Genomic DNA, 18288 nt, shown 5'->3' with positions numbered 1-18288 from the left:
ATGACAGTCTGATTTGTATTAAAATATTCAGATCACATAATGCATTTGTTATAACTGAGGCCACATGTGGATTCTATGTAGTTTAATGATTTGAAATGTGTGGAGATTCCAATTGTCTGAAGGTGATGATCTAACACTGATTGTCTGATTACAAGAGTTAGGAAATTCCATCTCTATACGTAAATCACAGAAAGACGTGGCAACATCCAAGTGGATCTCCCTGGTTACCTGCCTGGTTTTTCAGAACAGGCCTCTAAACAGCAAAATCACATCTTATTACCATTTGATTTGTCATAGTTTCACAAGTACTGTAAAATAAAAATAAAAACAAAGAATAGCATACAAACTAGTGAACAAGCACACTTGTCGTCTTGGCATTCTTTCAGAATAGTGACACCCCTGTTAATCCCATCTCATGAGAGAAAAGGAAGTGAGTTAATGCCACTAGTGCATTGCACAATATGCGAACCATTTTAATATGTTAAGGTGTACTTGTGATTTTCCAAGGTAAGAAGGATTGGGAGGGGACATTACATGAACATTGGCAACATATATAGCACCTAGATCTCATTTAAAATCACGTTACCACTCACTTATAATACAAGAGGAAGGATTCCTTATGTCTCCTTCCCACAATCTTACATATTCATCAATCTGATGCTAATGAATCAGTAAATTAAATTGCCCTTTAAAGGCTAGTTTTGTTACTGCTCAAAGAATATAGGCTAAAGAATATGAATAAAACATACACGATTGGCACACAACGCGTGCATTCGTGGATCCACAATGTTGAATAGAACTCAATGAACAACGAAGATATGGCAATAATATTTTCTGGCAAGAGGAGACAGCCGGTGTGCTAATGCCACTCGTGCATTGCATTTTTTTATCTACCAATATGGACAGTATTGCATTAAAAAAAATTGATGTGTCAAACTGAGTCCTGGTTGGGGGAGACGTTGCACAATCATCTATGCTAGAGCATATAGATCCAAATCACAATCACGCTGCACTCATGTGATTGCTGAATGGATGAGATTCCTTGTCTCCTTTTCTCAGTGGTATATATATAGCCTATGACAATGAAGAAAGGAACACAACCCAACTCATTAGTTTTACTTTGCAAATTCAGCTTCTAAGCCTTATTCCCAATTGCAAAACAAAATGAGTTCCTCTCCTTTGAGATCAAAATCCGGTTACCATGCTCGCTCTATCAGCTTGCCCTCTAGGCCTCACCCGCTCATTCCTCAAGGAGATGAGCATTTATGCAGACTAAGGGCTTTTGGATCTACCTCTTCATCGCTATCATCAGTTGCCGAGAGGCTAAGTGTCCTCGAAGGATTGTACGAGTGTCTGGATGACTCCCTTGTATTGCCACACACTCAACAAGTCTTTTCCCAACAACGCCACGAGAAATGGGTAGATGATGCGCTTGACCGATTTCTAAGGCTTTTGGACTTCTGTGCCATTGCTAAAGATATCTCCACACAAACAAAGCAAGATTTGCAAGGACTTCTTTTGACCTTGCGGAGAAGAAGAGATGGAAGTGAGTTGGGAGGGTACTTGAACTCTAGAAAGAACGCTACAAAAGAGATCCAAAAGTCCCTAAAGATTATGAAGAGTTTCAAAAGCAAGAACAGCATCTCAGATTCGCACAATGACCACGACACTGTGGCAATTGCTACATTGTTAAAGGAGGTTGAAGCAACCACCATTGCAGTATTTGAGTCCTTGTTTTCCAATCTGTCAGGGACAAAGGTGAAATCAAAGCTGAATGGCTTTTCTTTGGTGCTATCCAAATCCAAAGACGAAGAAACAAACACAAATGAGTTTGAGAAAGTTGATGTTGCGTTAAATGCGCTCAAAGGTCACAAGACAAGCAAATTTGATGGTACAATCCAGGTGGAGGAAGTGCAAAATCTATTGCAAAAGACGGAGTTGAGCATTCAAGATATTGAACAAGGACTAGAATGCTTGTTCAGACGTTTAATTAAAACTAGAGTTTCCCTCCTCAACATTCTCAATCGCAAGGCAAGAAAATCGTGGTTCGGTATCATTGGAATCAAAATTTTGTGATTCATAGAAAAGTCTTCTGATTAGTTGTTCATACTTGCGCAAAAGAAAATACTCGTGTAGCATATACCATCTGAATATAAATGATTACCGATGTTCAATATCATTTTAGCTTCTTCCTATTACTTCTGATGTTCAATGCCCAATTGTAAGCTAAATCAATGATTCGAAAAGGAACCACACCATTAATTAATTAAGCACTAAAAGGGTAAAAGGTAATGGTATAAAGGGAACTAAATAAGTAGTCATAGTTAATTTTTTTCCCTTTCCTCAAAAAAGTTAATTCTCTTCTATTTCTTGCTTTCTCAAATCTAAACAGATCAACTTGGGTATAATCATGGACTCAAGGCCACACGGAGTTTCATTTATTAAAAAATAATGATAGTGCTTAGACCCCCCCAAAAAATAAAATAATAGCAAAGCTGTCAAGATTCCAATTGTCCCAAACCAAATTACAAATTATTTGACCTGATAAGAAAATTGTGAGATTCTCATTGGAATTCCGAATCATTAATTAAGCTTTGTGCAGCTGTCTTTCTTCTTGGAGTATCAGTAACTAGCCAGTAGAATTACAGATAATGAGTCACAAAAGTGGACTCTTTTAAATTCTAGTAATTAAAAATCATCACTTCAAAGTTTCTATTCAAATTCACCACTGTGAAGACAGCTGATCATAAAGACAGTTCACTGGCCCTATCAAGGATGCGGGAGTAATATATCTACATTGCGAATCTCTGCTTAACTTAGCCTTGATGAAAAACGACCTTAAAAGTTGAGTGCATTAGCATATGGCGTCATCAAATTGTCAAGCCATGGGCTCCTTAGCTGCGTCCAAAAGGAGTCTTGGGTCCAGTCCATGCTCACCCTAGGCACTTGCAGCTCTGGCAACTTTTCTTTGTGCCATGGTAACCGAAGAGAAGTAGTAGTAGTAGTCCCTTTGCTCTCATCTGCTTCTTCATACTCATTTCGTTCTACTTTAACTAGCTCTTCTTCTTCTTTACTGAATGCCATGTCCCTCATGGCCATTGGTTCCGCCGAGTATTCCTTGTATTGAGCGGAAAAGGAGAATGTGTCGGTTGGTGATGTTAGTGGAGGTGAAGGTTGAGGGGCATGAATATTGGTGGTTGTCTTTATTTCTTCTAATTCCATTGCTGCCCTCTCTTCCAACACCTTCAAAGAGGTTGCCTTCCTATATATCTTACACAATACTATATCCTGCAATAGAATTTGTAGTACTTTATTAAATAAGCCAAATTAATACAATTAAATCCATTGGTTTGGAAGTAATTGCAAGGTTGTTACACACAAATCAAGGTACCTTTGGAGAAGAGAAGAAAAAAAACATTAAACAATATACCTTTGGAGAGGTGAGAGTATCAGGCAAACGATACTCATTCATGACCCAATCAGTTTTGGAACCACGCGGTGCTCTTCCCATATAGAACACCAAAGTCTTTCTCAAACCTATCATCTTTTTTGGATCAGATAAGCTCAGTATTTTGCGGTCCGAACCCGTAGCCTTCCAAAACCCAGTTTCAGTGGTCCGATTAGGCCTCCCTCCATTACCATGTTTTCTGTCCCTTGGCACGAAAAAGTACCATTCCCTCTCCCCAATCTTTGCCAGCCCTGTTACAACATTGTCTAATTAATTACATGCATATATATATATATATATATATATATATATATATATATATATATATATATATTCAAGAAACTTTAGAACACAATGGATACCTGGCAAGTCCCAAGGATCATAATGGTAGATGTTGAGGAAACCAATTATATCCAAGTATAATTTCTTCCCGAAAATCATGTTCTTAAGGTAGAAGCTGAGAAGCTCTTCCTCCGTGGGGTGGAACCGAAATCCCGGCAATTCAAGCTGATCATTTGTTGATTCCTCCATTAGCCTAGCTAGAGTGGTTGCAAATAATTAACGTCTACCGATCGATCACTAATTAACTGGGTTTTTGTCCCCGTCTGTAACCTGTATGGATAGCAAGGCAGTCTGCTTTAACATGCCCATGCACACAGAGAAGGGTGCACTAAGGGTTTAATTTATACGAGAACTTACTGGGTTGGTGATTTACTGATTTTTCTTGGGTGGCCGTAGCTATCATGAAGAAAGACTTGAGTTAACGTGGATTGTGAGGTCCCAAAATAAAGTCTTTGAGTGGTGGGTCCACACGGTTAACAGTGACCCACTGATCTTAATCACGACGGAAGACACGGAAAAACACATAGTACGAGTAGTTGTTAGCAAGATTTTAGTGTAGTACGGCCCATTTTCAGAATGATTCGAGCCACTTCTCTATTTGTTTGTGCAAGTTTCTATGTCTGTAAAAATTAAGTATTGGATTGCTCATGAAAAATACTCCATCATAGTACAAATAATTGAAAGGTCGATCAGCATCAATAACTTGATCATATTGGCAAGGGCGATAACAAAATAAATATCCACATCCTGTAATTGGTTGTTTGCCTCTCTAATTTTGTTTCCATTTCTTGTCTTCTTGACTTTTAGTTGGAAAAAATGCTTTTGAAATTGGATTTTAGAAGTTATTTTCTATAGAAATGCTTTGAATGAGAGAAATTTAACTTTCTTTGAACAGTCAGTGGTCAAGAGGGGTTGATCAACAAAGTAATATTGAATTGGTCACGATGACTACGTGTCATGAATTCGGTGGGGCAGTGGATCATCGAAGGCAAAGACCCCTTATTCGCAGTCTTCACTATGAACTTTCCTTTGAACCGAAGTGAAGTAGCTTAGGGCAGTTCTATTAGTCCCTTAATGCTAGAGACTGTCTTATTTACGGAGGTGTTGTAAACAGTCTGTTTATAGTACCAACCAATTTCAGCCATTTATTCGCGCAATCAATGGCTTAGTTTCGTTTTCAATTATGACAGGTCACAATTGATTCTTCTTCGAAATTTTTTTATTAACATCTTGACCGTTCAAAACACTTTGGACGGTCACGATTAAGTGTTGTAAACACTTATTTACAGCACCTCCGTAAAGAAGATTTTCTCTTAATGCTATAGTTGTGTTTTCTGAGTGAATTAACCAGGACAAACACAGCCTCAAGGGGTTAGGCCAATTGCAAATGGGAAAGCAACCAAAGGGCTTGCTCTTCAAGAAGTTGTAAGTTCGCATCCTATGATGGCCAAATATTTCGAACCTTAGAGCCATTAGAGGTTTGTCCGGTCACTAACTTCAGGGAGAACAATACATAATGAAATGGAGTAATCCAAATCCGCGGCTGGCTCTTAGAGTGACGCGAAAATTAGGAAGAGTTTCTTTTAGTTTGATAATGAATTCAAAAAGCATATACGCGTTGTTGCCATCCTTTTCAACATAAGATTCAAACGGAGGTTTTATTCGTGGCTATGTATAAAAACTTGACTCCGAAGTCTTCCCCAAAGACCTCAACAAAACGACAAAGTTGAGGCTTTCTGCTGTTTTTTTCCTATCTATAAATATGCCATGTATGGTCCATTTCCATCCTGTTTGTACGATGACATCATCAGAATTAATTGCTCTACTGAAAAAACAGAAGAGGTTGCTAGTCACCTGTAGCATGTTTTGTAATTTCCTAGACTCTTCTGAATGTTGGGAGGAACTACCATACCGCTTTCCTTTCGATGCTTATGTAAAAAATTGTGTACTTCGGAGCATATGCGTGTAGGGGTGGGGTGGGGAAAAAAAACCGGAACAGTTCGGTCCGGTTTCACTTTTAGCCAAGTCGAAAAAATTTGGTCCAATCCGGTTGGCCACCATCCAAATTCGGAATAGATTAGTTTGATGTCTGTGCCTGCCTGCTCACCTCCTCTCCCAGTCGAATGGCTTCATATGCTGTTGGAGTTTTTTTTTTGAAGTTTCTGCTTAACATTGTTTAATTCTGCATAAAAATGTGGTTGCTTGGACTTCAAAGTTGTTTTGCTACTGTTTGTTTTTTCTAGTGTAGGTTTTTTTGTTCTTAGTTGCTTTTGCTTCGTGGTAGTTGCTATTTGTACTTCAAAATTGTTTAGTTTCTATGTTATTTATAAAGTAACACTTGTATTTTTGCTCCAAACTGAAAAATCGAAATAAACCGGTCAAACCGAACCACTAAATATTTGGTTTGATTGGATTTGAGAAATGTCCAAACCATAATCTCTAGTTTAGTTTGAAAAGATGTCTGAGTCAAACCAAACTGAACCATTTACATCCTAAATTGTGGAAGTACATGTTTTTTCTTTGAAGGTGGTTTCTAGATTTCTAGAAAGATTGAAAATAAAGACTACATCAGCGCAAAAACATAGGAGTAAAAGTATGTTGGCACATTTTCCAAAACATAAAATGATAGGAGTAGATTTGTTAGATTTGCATTTAAGGTACTTTTGGAGAAGAGTAAGTCTATAGTTACCGATCGGGATTTCGGGAAATTTCGATCAGAATCCCGACGCTCTGTCGGGCACGCTCCGGCTACCGAACGGCCGATCCGATCCGTTCAATAATTCTAAAAAAAAACCCGAGTGCGCTCGCATGAGAATAAATGGCATTTGAAGTGTGTAAGTGGCCGATCCAAGCACTCCATTTTTGTGTTTGGATCGGCCAAAAACGGAGTGTTTGGATCGGCCAAAAAAGGAGTGCTTGGATCGGCCACTTACACACGTCGGATGCCATTTATTCTCGCGAAAGCCCACTCGGTTTTTTTTTATAGAATTATTGGACGGATCGGATCGGCCATCCGGTGACCAGAGAGTGCCCGGCGGGGCGCCGGGATTCCGATCGGGATTTCCCGACCGGTAACTGTAGACTTTCTGTTTAGAGAAACTCTTTTTGCACTGTTTAAGGTACACATTTTACGTAATGCACTTTTCAACAAGAGATTAAATTCCTTCTGCTGTCGGCGAAAATTATGGGTTTTCCACCAGCACCATTTTTGGGCTCCACAGTGCGTTAATTTGCCGATTTAAGCCGTTTATCTTGTAAGGTCCGTAGAGTAGTATTCTCTTTCAAAAATTTAGCTTCACCGGATATCGATAGGTATATCAAAATTTAAATTTTGATTTATAAAACAGATGGTCATGAACAATTTAACTTGACAAGATCAGGCAGTCCATTTTTATAGACTAAAAATGCAACTGTTGTATAATCTATCTATATCCAATCAAACTGATTTTTTTGCATGAATATACTACATTATAGACTCTACAAGATCAATGGTTCAGATTATAACAGTAAATGTTTGATGGTGTTTACAATGGACGACAGTGGAAAATCCACCGTTTCCACTTCCAACGAAAAGAATTTAATCTCTTCCAATAAATTTTTGTACAAAATGAATTTAATGTCTTCCACTTTAAGTTCTTTATATTTTTCCAAACCGAAATGTCGGGTTTGGAAAAGAAAAATAAAATGGGTATGGACCACTCTAAATATACTGCTTTAGAACTAATCTAACGCTCAAATGTTCTTGAATCGTGAATTCAACTATAGAGATGAGGAGACAATCAATACTAGTCATTACCTACCACATTGGGCCAAATCCGCTCCTCTAACACCTTTCAGGAAATTTCAAGTCGGCCCCGCTTTTAGAGTTTTGTCTTATACAGACTCTTTTTTATATTTCCTTTTCCTATAGATTCTGATGCGCGTGAAGAACATATATATGCATTTTGACTTACGCTGATGTAAACTTTTTTTTCTACTTTTTGCATTACAAACTTTAAAATACAATATCTTTTATTATATATATCCGTTTTTGTAAAATTTATTTTTTTAGAATCTACTTGACGAAATTAATCTATTAAATAAGACCCATATTAAATATGAAATTATGTGTAGAATAAAAATAATTTTCTAGGTGTGAATTGTGTATTTTTTGGGTATGAATAGTTGTCTTTTGTGTGTGTATGAATTGTCTGTTATAGGATGAGTGAATTTTTATATATGGGCGTGAATTGTATATAACTGAGGATGTGAATTGTTGTAGAGGGATGTAAATTGTGTACAACATAGGCTATAAATTATGTACAACAAGAGTTTTAAGTGGGTGTGAATTGTCTATTTTTTGTGGGTATGAATTGTATGATATATGGGTGTGAATTATTGTATGTGAGTGTGAATTGCGTATAATAAGATGAGTGAATTGTATGTTATAAGGAGTGTGAATTGTGTGATATAGGGGTGTGAATCGTCTGTCAAGAAGAGTGTAAATTGTGTGTTATAAGAGGTAAATTGTGTACAATAGAAGTTTAAGGAGTGTGAATTGTTGTCTATTTTTTGAATATGTATTGTCGTGTGAATTGTTTGTTATAGGACATGTGAATTGTTATATGTGGGTATGAATTTATATAATAAGGCATGTGAACTGTCTGTTATGGGGTATGTATTGTGTATTTTGGAAAGTGAATTGTCTATAGAGAGTATGAATTCTGCATTTGAGGTGTGTGAATTTTTTCATTTTTTTAGAGTGAATTTTTCAGAAGGAGTGTAAATTCTTCATTAAGGGGTATAAATAACTTTTTTTTACGTGTACACAATTTAAGGATGTGTGAATTGTTTGTTATATGGGGTGTGAATTTTGTGTTGTAGGGGATGTGAATTGTATAGCAATGGCGTGAATTCCCTGTCATAGCGGGTGTGAATTCTACATTTTGGGTGTAAATTGTGTAAAAAAAGCTTAAGAAATTTTAATTGTCTATTATATGGAACTAGTGTTTGCCCGTGCCTACGGCACTACTCACCTCGATTGAAATTAGAATTACCCTTTAAATCTTGATAGTGGCTCAAATTGCTTGAAATTAACGTGATACAAAGAAATAGTTTGAAGTATGAAATGATCACCAACTCCTCTAAGAACATTTTGCACCAGTTTCATTAAGATTGAATGCTTCCGACCAAAACAAAACCTATGTTCATTCTAATTGATTATAGTACCTAAATACAAAAAGAAACAAAACTCTTCTTTTCTCGATGTACAAAGAATCTAGAGCATTGTCCGTGCCTACGGCACTACCAACAATTCTCCAAACAACACTAACATCAAAAACACAAACCAAAGGAAGGAAACGATTAACTTTGCAAAAGAAAATTGACAGAGAGTCTGTTACTGAGGATAGTGGATTTCCATTGCTGAGTTTGGTCAGTCAATCCAAGTCTTAGATCTACACCCAAAATTGAGAAGAGAAAAAAAGATTAACTTTGCAAAAGAAAATTGACAAAAAATTAGAAGAGAGTGTGTAAGTGACTGACTGGCAAAAAACAAAGACAATAATTTATGATGAATTTAGGAAAAAAAGGGCTTACTCTTCAATTGTTTGAAACTGAACACACCCAGCCCCTAGCATCTTGAATACTTGCTTGCCGGCTGCCGCCGCTTTCTCGAAGTACTCCACCATATGCCTCACAACCACCTCCACTATCCCCTTTGCCCTCGCCATAATTCCACCTCACGATCTCCACTTTCTCGAAGTACTCCTTTCCTTTCTAGGACTTCTCAGACTTTCTCACCTTCTCTCTCTGTCTCCGTTGCTTCTTCAACTCTTCTTCTACGTTCTGGTCGGATGGGATGTTGGATCTGATGGCAATGTTGTAATACATATGTGGGATGTGGACACTTTAATCAAATGAATAGAATATCTCTCAACCCTTGGATCACATCAATATCAGCCATTCGAACAACTTGTCCCCACACCATTGTATTTATAATAGAGATACAAAAAGAACCTGATACAAAAAGATGAAGAAGTGAAAGCAAACAAATCCATCCACTCTACAATCTAATGAACAATTTAGCTTCTAATGAATATGCATAGCAAAAATGTTTAAAAAAAAATACCTCCGCACAAAACCAGTGAAAGCAAACAAATCCATCCACTCTACAATCTAATGAACAATTTAGCTTCTAATGAATATGCATAGCAAAAATGTTTTAAAAAAAATACCTCCGCACAAAACCCCTACGCACAAAGTCACATGGGTTTTTGGCACGGAGTCCCACCTCCTACCTCTTTGCATCATCACAGAAAAGCTCCGTCACACCCATTTTTTTTTACGTTTTAAATTGGCAATTTCAATAACGGAATTACAACTACAACAAAGAAAAGTCTCCATACTGTAAAGGGTGAAAACATCTAATGGGTCGATACCGTCGATTTGGATTTTGGAATCACCATCAAGACACCCAACAAATGAAAAGAAAGAGAGCAATACCTGGAAAAATATAAAGGGGAAAATGAGTGAGGTAGTAAAGTAAATGCTTCAACTGGGTATGCACGATAGAATAAAAAACTGGTTCGAAGGTCTGGTTTCCCCAAATTACCTTCAAAACATAGCTTTTAGCCCAGACTTGAAGATCGACGCCAGTGGATTTCGCCGGTGACACCAATGAGAGTGTCGAGAGAGAGAAGACGAAGGAGAATGCTCCTGCAGTGGGGTTTCAAATTTGAAAGTGGGTGTAATTTTGATCGGTGGCAATTTTGTAATTAAATGAAAAAGGCTGGACAATTTAATAAAAGGGAAATCTCATCTCATCCATTGGATTAATTCAATCTCAACCGTTCCAACAACTTATCCCCACATCCTTCTGTTTTATAATAGAGATGTGAATTGTTGTTTAAGTGTGAATTGTATATAACAATATAAGTGAATTGTTGTATTGAGGTATAAAATTGTGTACAACATGAATTTAAGGGATGTGAATTGTCTATTATATGTGGTGTGAATTGTCTGTTATAGAGGATGTGAATTGTGTATATTAGGTGGTGTGAATTGCCTATTATAAGCGGTTTAAATTCTGCATTTTATGGTGGTGGTGGTGGCGGTATAAGAGGTTATATAGACCAACTGTTAATTAACACTGTTAATTGTGGTGTAAATTTATATAAAAATTAGCACCATTAATTTAGAGAGGAATTAACACTATTAATTTAGATAGAAATTAACACTGTTAATTGTGGTGGCGGCAGCGGCGTGGTAGTGGTGATTGTGGTGGTAATGGTGGTGGCGGCGGCATTATGGTGGTGGTGTAAGAGGTTGTATGGATCAACTGTTAATTTAGACAAAATTAACACTGTTAATTGTGGTGGTGGTGGTGGTGGTGGTAGCGGCGTGGTGGCGGTGTGGTGGTGGTGGCTGCGTGGTGGTGGTGGTAGTGGTGTTGGTGGCGACGCGGTGGTGATGTGGTGTTGGTGTTGGCATAGTGGTGGTGGCAGTGTGGCGGTGGTGGGGGTGGTGGAGATGTGGTGGTGGTGGTGGCGGCGGCGGGGTGGAGTGGTGGTGGCAGCAGCGTGGTGGTGGTTGGATCGTTTCTCTTCAATCGCTCTTTTTTTTTACGAGGGGTATTTTGTCAACAAAATAATGAAAATGACTTACTAGACTATAGGCTCTTTGAACAGGACCTAGTAGGCTATTATTCACTCAGACAGGACCGGCCAGGAAGTTCCCCCATCATTTTCCCTTGTTGATTATTCCCACTGGGCCTAACAAACAGGCAAGCTACGAAACAACACGAATTCTTTCTTCCGGGCCTTACCAATACCGACCAGTGGTATAAGCATACACAAGTAACAACCCAGGCCCAAAAAGAACCTCAGAGCCCACAAACAAAACTTACCAAAACAATTAAACAAACAAAATTCCCATCTACTTCGTAGTATTAAAACAAACACTGTCTGAAAACATTTCTTCGTATTCGAAAGGTCCAACTTCTTTCAGAGGAGAATAAAATACAATAACTCCACCCCAACACCAACTACACCCGTCTATTTAACATTGCATGATTGGTGATTGCAAAGTAATTTCACAATGGTTGTTCTCTCATTACTAATCATGCACTGCGATGTATATGGATATGGACCATATCATATGGTTGGTGTTGAGATAAAGCATTGTGTCTCAAGCATTATTGCCAAATAAATTTTTTTTTACTTCCGGTGGTCCGTTTGAGTCATGGCTGTTCATATTCTTTTGTTTCAGGCCATCATCATCTTGCCCCTCTCTCTCTCTCTGCAATAGCCAATAAACATACAGCCAGGTCCAAGGGCAAGGCCTAAGAGGCCTGGGCCTCCAATTGTCGCGACATAAATTGTATAAGTCTCCTTGGTTCAGTGGTAAAATGAATAGGTTGGGTTCGACTCCCACCCCTAACACTTCTCTTAAGTTTTTATTTTGTCAAAAAACAATAGCTTTGTGGAAAATCTGTTGTCGGTGGGTTTCAAACTTGTGTCAAAGAGAACACAAGGAAACACCCAAACCACTGAACCAAAACATATTCCGTGCGAAATGTGGTCTAAAGTTTTAATAAATACAAATTATCTCTTGTTATTGTTTTTAATTGCAAAAAGAGTTAAGGCCCCATTTCATGATTTGGCTAGGGCCGGCCCTACATACAGCCTTGTGCTACAGTTGAAAAATCCATCCCTGCAGCCTTAATAATCGTAGATGCAGTTCCAAAATCACTGTCCCACAGAATCATCTATACATGCACAGTAGTACACCCTCTCTCACCCTTGATCTCTCCAATTATTATCAAAACAAACAAGATAGTCGTCGTCTTCACCTTTGGGGGCCCAGCAGAGGCAGAGCTAGCTGTGCTCTCATCATCATATTGAATCCACAGCATTCATAAATTTCCAGATATGGAAACAAAGTTCTTGGATCCTCATACACCTCAATAACACCTTAAACAAAAAGAGAATAGTAAACCAAGACAGTGAGTGCTCTTTGCATCAAAGAAATGAATGGTGCTTTCACAAAAATAAAAAAACTTGCTTCTATCTTTTGATCTCAATTCCACCAACTTCCCAAATACATATCCGTATACATACATATACTAGAGCTGCAAAACAAAGGCATCTAATAACACTTCTTTTTTTTATCAGCGAAGAACGGATTCCATACCATTAAAAAACCTATTCTCCATGCAAATTCCATTTACAATCTAACTCCACCGTACCCATATTAGCATTTTGGTCAAGTTTATATAAAATACACAAAAATTGATTAAAGGAATAGAGCTCACATCCCACCTTGTTGTCACCTAGATATATACGTATCATTAGACGTGTATATATATAATCCTTCATCTTCTACAGAGCGATCTCATAAGTCTGCAAAGCACTAAACCCGACTAGTTGTTGTGGCTCCACCTCCTCTCCCACTTCAACTTGGCTATGTTTTCATCATTCGTAGGCACACATTCCTAAAAAAAAACCCAGATCACTAACATTTTTAATACCAAAAAGCCCCCGTTATAGAAAAAGCAAAAATAAAATTGAAGACACTGTCCGATCAAAAAAAAATTTCTCAGAAGACACCGAGATGGTAATCTGTCAAGATTCTTTGTTTTCTCACCAAATGTTTGTCTTGACTATTAATGTGACTGAAAGAAAGTTAGAAGTAAAACAAAGCAAGCGATTGAAGATCACCCACCTCAAGTTTTTGGACAAGCTCTTTGACATTTGGGGCAGACACGAAAATGTGACGCTGGGATGGCTTGATGAACCCATCGTCTACAGCTTTGTCAATAAAAGTTAACAAGTAGTTGTAGTAACCATCAACATTCAGCAAACCCACCTGAATTTAATTTTCAAAAGGGAAAAAAAGAAGAAGATTACTGTCCTTTGAGTTTGAGAAACTAAGCTCTAATTCTATTAAAGGACAGGATGGGTGATTGGATTTTGAGCGTTTTGGTTGGTCTCTATAAATGTGCTTACAGGCTTGTCATGGATACCAAGTTGAGCCCATGTGATGACCTCCAATAGTTCCTCCAGAGTTCCATATCCACCTATATATGACCACATTACAAAGATTGTGAGAAATTAATCAACTAGAGATTGAGAGAGGAAAGTAGAAAATGTAGGGGTAGCATATATACTTGTATATATGAATGTAAACACAAAATTATTAAGGGGATGAGACCTGGCAAAGCAATAAAGCAATCGGAATGGCGGGCCATTTCGGCTTTTCTCTGATGCATGTCCGCCACGGCCTTCACCTCTCCAATCGTATCACCTGTCAACTGAGACACCACCACCAAATCATGCATGCTATATCTATCAACATTTCTGGAGACCAAAAACAGAGATATAATCCCACGAAAAGAAACAGTAAAATCCTATGAAAGTCGAATGAGGTTTTTAGTGCAAGTCTACCTCTTTGCTCATCAGAGTTCTGGGTATGATCCTGCGGGAAGAAACGAAGAAATCCAAAAAGTTAAGGAGACATAAATAAATAAGTCGTAAAACACACAAAAATTCAATTAGTCGGTTAATGAATGCATATATGTACCCAAGAACGTGGCCTCCACCACGGTGCACGGCTTGAGAAACCAAGCCCTTCAAGCCAATATTCCCTCCTCCATACACAAGACCCAATCTCCTAGAAACCTGAATTGAGAAAATAGTAGTATGACACACATGCATAACTCTTGTAAGCAAGCAAATAAACGAACAGATTGGAAACAAAACCCAATAGCAAGTAGAGAACATGACTCATGAGTTTTGGTAGTAAAAGACGACGAGCATATATGTATGCATAAAATAAAATGGCCGGTATGAACACATGCAGGAGGCGAGGCAGGGAAGGATACGTACCAATTCTTGGCCTAATTCAATGGCGGCATCTTTATAACACTCTCTGTTGCCTGTGCTGCTCCCACAGAAAACACACACCCTATTGAACCTTGATTTTGCAACTTTCCCCGCCATTAATTTACCCTTGTCTAATTAACTAACTAGACCACCGGCCTTGCTAGAGAGATATTTGTGTGTGTCCTTAATTGTGTGCTTATTATTAATTAATACTAAGAGAGCTAGAGAACTTTCGTGGCCACAGAGAAAACAAATGGAACAACTACATGACATAATGCGTATTTATAGACATCCTTCCAAGTTATATATACTGTACGTATTAATCTGCTCACTAACCAAACAGTAGTACTCTATTGAGTAGGAGTATTTTAGTAATTGGATCCATTCTTTTTTAGGGAGAGAGAGAATTAGACCCAAGTCAAGTGGAGCGACTTGAAGTAAAAAGACAAAAGCGCAATAATTAAAAAGCCAAGGCAGGCAGGCAGGCTTTGGCCTTCATCTTGGAATATGGAGAATCTGGGGAGGGGTGAAAAACCCCCTAGCTATGCTTACACGTGCCAAAATTGGCGCTACAGTCCCGTGTGTATTTTTGGTATCAAATCTCAATGTTACTCTAAAAAGCTTAATTATTTAACATTCGTGGAGTAACATGTAAGTGATGTCTGCCTAATGCTTTTAACCATATATATGTAGGAGGGCAAATTATGCGGAGAAACCGTGATCATTCAATTGTGTAGGGTGGTTGGGAGGCAAGAGGTGACCCACATTGTATGGTGGCGTTTACAATACCACATGATACCCGGGATTACTCAATAATTGGCCAGATTAAATAGCCAAGCAAAACTAAACCACTCATAAGATCATTTTTAATTAACTCCCTCTAAAACTTTATTTTAGAGAACGAATATATATAAAAATAAAAATAAAAAGTTATAGAGGACTACAGTATTTATGAACTCCAACCACTTTACTATATTCACCCCTACATAGGATTATTTAAAAATCTTTCTTCATTTTTACATAAAACTCAGAGTTTACATTTTTCCTCCGAAATTCAACTCAATCTTGTTCAGCTTTATTAGAATATATATCAAATATTGGTCAATTTGTAAAGGTGTTGTGAATACATGTTGAAAAAATTTCTGAAAAGCAAATTAATGTATAAACTAAAAGTTTAAACAACTAGATTTATCATCTATATTAGGAGGATATATTGAAGGCTATAGATAAGAGCTATAGAATATGGTTAAATGAGATTTTTATCCTAAAACAGAAAAATGAAGCAAAGAAAAAAATATATTAAAGTATGAGTTAAAGATGCCCTATTGAGTAGTGCGCATTAAAATTTTCCCTCCAGTAAGTCGCACTCTCAAGTTCACAGTCCTCCTATCTACTTGTTTGTCTATCAATTAAATGCAATGCAATCATGCGTGACCGGCAGCTCAAAATCCCTGTTGGTTCTATATCTATATTTGAATGTGTGGTTGTCGAGGGTGTTGGGCAGTATTTCAGAGACATTGAATGTATAATATTGTCTCCGTTCATAAATGATAGTTCATTTTTGGACAAGACGTGTAATTTTAGATGGAGGTAGATCATGATTGGCTGCAGCCATAGGTCATGTACCGAAGAAATTACTTTGAATAAAGAATACAAATAATATAAGAGTATTAAATCTATGCATGTTACACTTACTGCAGCAAACTCCCCTTTTGACAACAATATCCCAAGAACAGCAGTAATGCAATCTCAAAAGTCCTCCCCTCTTTTCTAGCTGTCACCCACATCGATCTGTTTTGCAATTTTCCATAAGAGCATCAGACTTAATTCCAAGTTAAACATTAATTTGGATAATAATATATATATTTGGTCTATTAATTAGTAGTTTCATACTTGCATTGAAATACTAGTATTCATGATAATTGGACTAGAATGGAGAAAACATTAATTTATGTGAATCATATATTTGGCGTTATATATCTCACATTTATATATGTATGTATAGTAGTGTGCGAGAATTGAAACATTTGGTGAGGGCACCGAAGAACTTTCAATCTAAATACTCCGCGAGTTGTCTCGAATGAATACATTTGGCCTCGACCCTAAAGCTTTTATAGCTAGGGACTACTTTTAGCCTTGTGGTGTTAAGCAATGGAAGTTCTTAATTGAGTAGCTGATTCTAGAATGTTTACTGGTGCATTCCATCGGGAAAAAGATGATGCATGATCCAGGATTCGAGGATCCTATAATGCACTGCAAGTCTGCAACTTATCAGTCGTCTAAAAGTGTTTTCAATAATTAGATTTCAATATATATATAAAAAAAAAAAAAGGAATTCCCCGAAAGTGTCTTCCCGAGTCCCTAGATGGGTCCTTGGCCGGATCCCATGGTCCAGTACCTAGGAAAGAAGATGGTCATAGTACGTACTCTTAAAATATTAATTGCACAAACGTACCTACGTACATAACACCAATCGATCGATCCGCTAACTGCACTAAGGGGACGTATTATCATCCTAATTACTTCATGTTATGATGTTAATTTCATATGTAAAATTATACTGTACAAATATATCCGAGTGTAGCATATCGCGGTTTCAATTAATCTATCTAATCTAATTAAAAATAGAAGAGTTTACCATCCCACGAGCAGATTTAATTTGACCGGGTCAATTGTGGGAAACTTGAGTGGTCTGACTGACCTAACTACTACTCCACTCCAGTATGAAGAGGATTATACAGTAATTGATAGAAACCTAATCAGAACTTTAACCTACAACACTACACACACCAATCTGTAGAAACGAGAAAGTGGAGCCGATTCTTTGATTATGTACGTCCTCCACTCATAAGGAAGGAGAGAGAGAGAGAGAGAGAGAGAGAGGGATTGACAGCGTAACTAGAATTATTAATGCAAGTGACAACCTACTATTTCATAGACGGTTCAAAAAGATGTTAATAAAGCAAAGGATGTAGTAATCAAAGTAATTAAACTTTTCCTCCTAGCCTCTCTCTCTCTCTCTCTCTCTCTCTCTCTCTCTCTCCGAACAAATCTCACACCTCTCTCTCTGGAAGGCTATTTGTGCTCTCAAATCCGATCAATAGTAAAAATTTATAAATGGAGTCCTTAAATATTAATTTACTCTTTTGAGGTTACCTTTTGACTTATTTACGGATGGAAAAGACATATACATGAGACGAGAGACAACTACATGCATGTATGTAAAGATCAGTTTTACTTGGCCAAAGCAGCTTTGAACATCTCTCCTCAATAAAACAAAAACAAGGCAGGCCAGCCTATAGGATAACATCATAATTTAATCAGAAATCCTAGCCGTACCGACCCATTTCATACCGAAACCGTACCGACGGCCGTTCCGGGCTGTCTCCGGCCATCGGATGGCCGATCCGAGCCGTTCAAAAATTCTAAAAAAAAAACCCGAGGGGCCCTCTAAGAGAATAAACGACATCCGATGTGTGTAGGGTGGTTAGATCGAGTACCCTATTTTTCGTGTATACTCGTGTATATATGTATACGCGAAAAATAGGGTACTCGATCTAACCACTCTACACAGATCGGATGCCGTTTATTCCCGCTAAGGGGCCGCTCGGTTTTTTTTTTTAGAATTTTTGGACG

The 18288-nt window shown here is 37.8% G+C and overlaps 3 protein-coding genes across 3 annotated transcripts; 1 reads left to right on the top strand and 2 right to left on the bottom strand.

Moving 5' to 3' along the window:
• The first annotated feature begins 1047 nt into the window (after nt 1-1047).
• Nucleotides 1048-2076, top strand: LOC131307192 (uncharacterized). The gene has a single exon (XM_058333602.1). The coding sequence runs from the start codon at nt 1165-1167 to the stop codon at nt 2074-2076; it is 912 nt and encodes a 303-aa protein (XP_058189585.1). The 5' UTR covers nt 1048-1164.
• Nucleotides 2077-2535: 459 nt separating this feature from the next.
• Nucleotides 2536-4171, bottom strand: LOC131307650 (NAC domain-containing protein 6-like). The gene is made up of 3 exons (XM_058334274.1): nt 3811-4171; nt 3431-3699; nt 2536-3288 (listed from the first exon to the last, which is right to left on the bottom strand). The coding sequence occupies exons 1-3, from the start codon at nt 3977-3979 to the stop codon at nt 2839-2841; spliced, it is 888 nt and encodes a 295-aa protein (XP_058190257.1). The 5' UTR covers nt 3980-4171; the 3' UTR covers nt 2536-2838.
• Nucleotides 4172-12833: 8662 nt separating this feature from the next.
• Nucleotides 12834-14794, bottom strand: LOC131307787 (cytokinin riboside 5'-monophosphate phosphoribohydrolase LOG5). Its single transcript, XM_058334475.1, has 7 exons — nt 14656-14794; nt 14351-14448; nt 14215-14245; nt 13982-14081; nt 13777-13847; nt 13493-13636; nt 12834-13262 (listed from the first exon to the last, which is right to left on the bottom strand). The coding sequence occupies exons 1-7, from the start codon at nt 14767-14769 to the stop codon at nt 13191-13193; spliced, it is 630 nt and encodes a 209-aa protein (XP_058190458.1). The 5' UTR covers nt 14770-14794; the 3' UTR covers nt 12834-13190.
• Between the last annotated feature and the right edge of the window lie 3494 nt (nt 14795-18288).

The sequence above is a fragment of the Rhododendron vialii genome, chromosome 11a, assembly GCF_030253575.1.
Source record: "Rhododendron vialii isolate Sample 1 chromosome 11a, ASM3025357v1".
Classification (NCBI taxonomy): domain Eukaryota; kingdom Viridiplantae; phylum Streptophyta; class Magnoliopsida; order Ericales; family Ericaceae; genus Rhododendron; species Rhododendron vialii.
This window is presented reverse-complemented; position numbering and strand designations above follow the sequence as displayed.

Excerpts from the sequence above, each read along its gene's own strand:
- LOC131307787 (XM_058334475.1), bottom strand. The coding sequence starts at position 14,769 with ATGGCGGGGAAAGTTGCAAAATCAAGGTTCAATAGGGTGTGTGTTTTC. Across the intron at positions 14,449-14,655 it reads TTGAATTAGGCCAAGAATTG|GTTTCTAGGAGATTGGGTCT; the intron begins GTACGTATCCTT and ends TTCTCAATTCAG. Across the intron at positions 13,637-13,776 it reads TTGGTATCCATGACAAGCCT|GTGGGTTTGCTGAATGTTGA; the intron begins GTAAGCACATTT and ends AATTAAATTCAG.
- LOC131307650 (XM_058334274.1), bottom strand. The coding sequence starts at position 3,979 with ATGGAGGAATCAACAAATGATCAGCTTGAATTGCCGGGATTTCGGTTC. Across the intron at positions 3,700-3,810 it reads TGATCCTTGGGACTTGCCAG|GGCTGGCAAAGATTGGGGAG; the intron begins GTATCCATTGTG and ends ATGTTGTAACAG. Across the intron at positions 3,289-3,430 it reads ATACTCTCACCTCTCCAAAG|GATATAGTATTGTGTAAGAT; the intron begins GTATATTGTTTA and ends ATTCTATTGCAG.
- LOC131307192 (XM_058333602.1), top strand. The coding sequence starts at position 1,165 with ATGAGTTCCTCTCCTTTGAGATCAAAATCCGGTTACCATGCTCGCTCT.